At 39.6% G+C, this 5,317-nt stretch overlaps 1 protein-coding gene across 2 annotated transcripts; it reads left to right on the plus strand.

Annotated features, from left to right (window-relative positions):
• The first annotated feature begins 209 nt into the window (after nucleotides 1–209).
• On the plus strand, nucleotides 210–3,382 carry LOC131227395 (thioredoxin-like 1-2, chloroplastic). Of its 2 annotated transcripts, none has more exons than XM_058223190.1 (4): nucleotides 210–434; nucleotides 1,233–1,409; nucleotides 1,521–1,685; nucleotides 2,901–3,382. In XM_058223190.1, the coding sequence occupies exons 1-4, from the start codon at nucleotides 225–227 to the stop codon at nucleotides 3,168–3,170; spliced, it is 822 nt and encodes a 273-aa protein (XP_058079173.1). In that variant the 5' UTR covers nucleotides 210–224; the 3' UTR covers nucleotides 3,171–3,382. The 2 variants fall into 2 exon arrangements, with proteins under 2 accessions (XP_058079173.1, XP_058079174.1); XM_058223191.1 differs by lacking the exon at nucleotides 2,901–3,382 and adding an exon at nucleotides 1,930–1,968 and having other exon boundaries at nucleotides 220–434.
• The last annotated feature ends 1,935 nt before the right edge of the window (nucleotides 3,383–5,317 follow it).

A 5,317-nucleotide genomic window follows, 5' to 3' on the forward strand; every position in this document is an offset into this window, starting at 1 on the left:
GTGGGGCCCACAGAGCACCGACCACCAGCCAATGGCTGGTGGCAGGGGGAGTAGCCAATCCGTTTCTTGTTTGACGGGACACCTAAGCACTCTTCCACGTCGATTCAAACGAACCAGCCAAATGTATAAAAGCTCTCTCTCTCTCTTTGAAAATCTCTCCAAGAAAAGGAAAATCTCTATTCAAAGGAGAAAAGGCAAAGAAAAAGCTTCGATCTTTGGAATCCATGGCTGATGTTAGCAATCTATTTTCACCATGTCCACATCTCTGTATCTCTATTTCTTCTAAGAAATCTTCATCTGTTGTTGGGTTCCCTTCTTTGCAATTCAAATCCTTGAAATCTTCCACCAGCAGCGATTTCCATGGCAGGAAAATGGGTTTTCCGCAGAATCAAATAAAACCCAAGAGGGAAAATCTCCCAGCTTTTCATGTACAGGTCTGTAGCTGGAAATTATATATTCCAATTCATGGCTTCTTCTTTTTTTGGCATTTGTATATAATTCTGCTGAATTTGAAAGTTTTCGAAACGAGATTTCTATGGTTTTTTGTTTTTTTGGGGGGGGGGGGGGGGGTCTTCATTAAAAAATCAAAGCTTTCAAGATCATATTTTTTGGGGCTTTCTCTAATTTCCATCTATCAGGAATTCTTAGGAATTTCAGTTCTTTCAAAATCATAAATTTCATGGGTTTTTCCCTGTATCTCCTCCTGTTTATGATTTTTGGCGAAATGAAACTTTCATTGAAGAGAAACAAATAAAACGCCTTAGTAATTTTATTATTTTTTATACAAAAAATCAAAGCTTTCGAGTTTCGCCTATAATTCTGCTTAAAGCTAATGCTTTCAATATCCATATATTTTATTTTATTTTTGAGCTGTTAGCAATCTCTCTTCATCTGTCATTTTAAATTACAAAGCTTTCAAGTTTCTTTATTGATTATTATTTTTCCCTTATCTCAACCTATATAATATTCTATTATTGTTCAGATATTTCAATATTGTCTTTTTTTTTTTTGGTGGGTTGGCATTTATTCGTTTCTGTGAACATACCAAAATTCACAGTTTTTGAAACCATTTTTTTTCTTTTTTTTCCTGTTATATTCTCCATTTATTATAATGTAATTGCAATTTGCAAAGGTTTGAAGTTATTTATTTCTTTCTTTTTCATATATCCACCTTCAAAGCTTCCAATATCAGATTTCGTCTTTCTATTTCTTATTCCTTCTTGCAATTGCAGATGAGCGTTGGTATTGCCAAATCTATGAAATGGTGGGCAAAGGGGGTTCAACCCAATATGAAAGAGATCGAATCTGCGCAAGCTCTCGTTGATTCCTTGTTAAATGCAGGAAACAAACTTGTTGTTATAGATTTCTTCTCCCCAGGTTGTGGAGGCTGCAAAGCCCTCCATCCAAAGGTATATATCAATGTATAGAAAAGGACTAGTTTCTTTTGTTTTCTTTTCCTTTGATAATGGAGGAGGAGGTTTCCTTTGAATAATCAATGTTCTTTCTCTGCTTTTTTATAGATTTGCCAGATTGCTGAGCAGAACCCAGATGTTCAGTTCCTTCAGGTGAATTATGAGGAGCATAAATCTATGTGTTATACCTTAAATGTTCATGTTCTTCCCTTCTTCCGGTTCTACCGAGGAGCCCAAGGTCGCGTATGCAGTTTCAGCTGCACAAATGCCACTGTAAGTAGTTCTTTTTTCTCTTTCTTTTTCTCCTTTGTTGTCATCATATTTCTCTTTTGATTGCAAGATTTATTGTTTCAAATCTTTTCTCAAAAACCCATGTAGGACCCTAGTTTCCGCTTCAGAATTCAAATTCAGTAGGGCTTGTTTCGTATTAATTCGGTTTGGTTCCCATTAAATCTGGATCACCTGTTTCAATTGGCTATCAGTTTGTTTGATTCATGGTATCAATCTGCTGAATCAGGGCTGTGTTTGGATGCACAGATGAATTTATTTGAAGATTTGGTTTTATTAAGAAGAAATGAGGAATAGTAAGGGCTAACCCCCAAATTGCAGTCTACCAATTCCAAGTTGAAATATCACAACTGTGCTTGATATTCGCCACACATGGAAAGATTGGAATTTTGGGGCAGCAGATTTGTGAATATTGAGTCATTGATGAATGTGTGGAGAAAAATTATAGCACTTGAGGCAACTAGGAAAAGGTATTTGGCTGAATATAGGAGCCACTTTCGACTACACTGAATTTGTTGCAAAATGCAAATGACTAATCAATTTGAGATGAATTCCATATCAGTTTGATTTTCTCAATTTGAAAAAAAGCTGTGAATCAGTTCGATTACTCAGTTTGGAGCACAAAATGGAGTTTGCTGAATGTCGCGAGACTGTGTATATGGATGCAACCCGGGTGGGGTGGGGTGGGGTGGGGTCGGGTTGAGGGTTCACCCAAGACCAACCCAACCTCAAGAAGACATAACCTGCAACCCGACCTAACCCAAATTCCAACCCAAGCCCAACCCAAATGTCTCTATACTCAACCTTAAACTGACCTGTACCAACACAACTGAACCCGAATTTGCTCAACCATCGGGTTGGAGTTTTCTAACCCTAACCTGATCTGAGGACCCTGATAACCTGACATAAACATGGGTTGGATCAGGTTCAGGTTGACAGGGAACCCAAGTTTCAGTAAGAGAACACTAGTTTCAGGCCTTGGTTTTTCGACCTTTCCTTCATTCATTAGGAACCCCCTTTTCTTGGTTTTCTTCTCAATCTCTTTCTTCAAAACCCACTTGGGAATTTCAATATCTTACCATGTTTGAATCTCTTCTCTATGGTTTCTCTTTTGGCAAGAAGTTTTTGGAAGTTTCAATATCCTACTTCATTTGAATGAATCTCCAACTGATTTTTCAACTCTATTCCTAACCACCACAGATCAAGAAATTCAGAGACGCGTTATCCAAGCACTCAACCGACCGATGCAGCCTTGGCCCTGCAAAAGGCCTGGAGGAATCTGAGCTCTTGGCTTTGGCTGCAAACAAAGATCTCTCCTTCAACCACACACCAAAAAAACCAGTGCCTGCCCCATCACAAGTTACAAAAGAAACTGCTCCTCTAAACCCAAAACTGGAACCTCTTCTTCCTTCATCTTCAAAGGCCACATCTCCTAAAGAATCTGAAGAGAAAGCCCTTGTATCATATTGAGATTATAGAGAAATTCCACCCACCATATCCTCCCTCTTTGTTTGTTTTCACCTTTTGTACAGCTTTTTTCTCTAATGTTGATGTATCTATGTAAGATATGTGAAAGAATACTGAAAGTTTGTATACTATATAGTTGTTGCAGGCTATTGGGTTTTTTTTCCCCTTAGCCTGCTTTTCATGGGAATTATAATGAGAATCAGATGCTTTTCTTTTGCTTTGCTGGGTGTTGTGTGTTCTTCTCGTGTGATTGAGAAAAGCTATCTTTTTCGGGTGTTTGGGTGTTCTTCTCATGTGATTGTATGAATGTAAACTTTCATGCAGTGGTTTTGATTCCAATGTGTGTTTCCCACATTTCATTATGTAGACTATTGAAGTTGTGAACCCGATTGGTTAGACAATCCTAACCATCGAATTCGCGGCCATCAAATAGTGGAGAAGAAATTGGTGGGGGCCCATGATTCAGACGTGTCAATTAGATGAATCCTGACTGTGCCCATGGTCCAATTTCGAACACTTGAGATCATACGGTGAATGGCGTGTGTTGCGATGAGTTGTGGCAAGCACACATTGTTGTCTAGGCCTTGAGCAATGTAGAAAATGTTGTGGGGCCCATGATTCGGATTTTGCTGATTAGATTATGTAAAATTGGAGAGTGGGCACTGGACCCAAATGGACCATGGCCCACATTCGGGCACCTGAGATCATACCACTGATGGGTTTGTGATTTAATGAGCTGTGGCAAACGCACATTTGTTGGGTAGGCCTTGAGCAACCTTGAAATTTTTTTGGAGCAGTTGGATAGTGTTGGATATGTGGTTACAGATCTGGTAGTGGGAGGAGTCATAATTCATAAAGCTTTTGAAGAAGTCCTTTGTTTTTTTCTTTAGGAAGGGAAATGGATGGAGAGGAGTGGGAGTTGGTGGGTCACACCAGATGAGATCTTCTTTCTTTGTGCGTCAAAAGTAAAGATAAAGCAGCCCAGAGGCCAGAGGGTCGGTTTGGTGTCCTTTTCCCTATCACCTATCAGCATACTCAAGGGCATTTTGGTCATTTTCAAACCGATATTTTGAAGTCTTTGTGTACAAGATCTTTTGTCTTTGGACATTGACCTTTGATTAGAACATACTGTATCTATTTTATCTTCACACATGTCAATGAAGAGTAGGTTAGAACAAATGAACGGTCCAGATTGAAGCTCAAAGGGTTGTTTGTTGTCATTTTCAAGTGATATTTTGGTGTCCTTGTATACAGGATCTTTTGTTTTTGGACATTGATCTTTGATCAGAAGATCTGTATCTATTTGATCTTCACACGTGTGCCCATGAAGAGTAGGTTAGAACAAATGAACGGTCCAGATTAATATGATAATACATTGCAGTTTTATTTTTTCAAAGTTGTGAGGCATCCTAACCATACAATCAATGGGCTTTTTGAAGCCCAACTTAGCCGTTGCTTTATTCTGGCATCCATCCGTGAAACTCTTAATCGAATGAGCAGAACCGTTGAAACGGAGCAACTTTTGGGCGACAGGCAATCTGATGTGAACCACACAAGATGGACGGTTAAGATGATCAGTTGAGAAAAAAATGACCTAGGTCGGTTCCTCTCATGGTTCTAAGACACAAGAAGCCCCTGCAGAACGAGCTTATTCTGCAAGTGCTGCAAGTTTTTCTACCAGGCAGTGTATCATCTAACCCGTCCGGCAGTGTCAACCCATCATGGAATTTAGACGTACCAAAAATCAGGCAAATCCAACCATCAAATGGGCTACTTACTACGTGAATTTTGAGATTTTTGTATGGCTGTCCACTCTTATTTTCTGTGCTTTGTGTGCCCCACCTAATGATTTTACCACCATAGTTTCGAGACATTATATTATCATAGTGGATTGATTTAATGCTCGGGTTGGATAGCATATACACATGATGGTGGTCCCCACTGTAGGAAATGATTTGACAACCATCAAAATACACCTAATATCACAGAGGCGGCGGGTCCAATAGCTGTATTTTCACGGTGGGTGACGTACAGGTTAGATGGATGCACCGCAAGTGGACTTCATGCGCAGGAGCGGATTAGGTGGCCTCACCCAAGACCATGTGACTGTTACCGTGAGGCCCACCTCAATGTATCTATTCTCTATCCAT

The sequence above is a fragment of the Magnolia sinica genome, chromosome 15 (genome assembly GCF_029962835.1).
Source record: "Magnolia sinica isolate HGM2019 chromosome 15, MsV1, whole genome shotgun sequence".
In the NCBI taxonomy this organism is placed as follows: domain Eukaryota; kingdom Viridiplantae; phylum Streptophyta; class Magnoliopsida; order Magnoliales; family Magnoliaceae; genus Magnolia; species Magnolia sinica.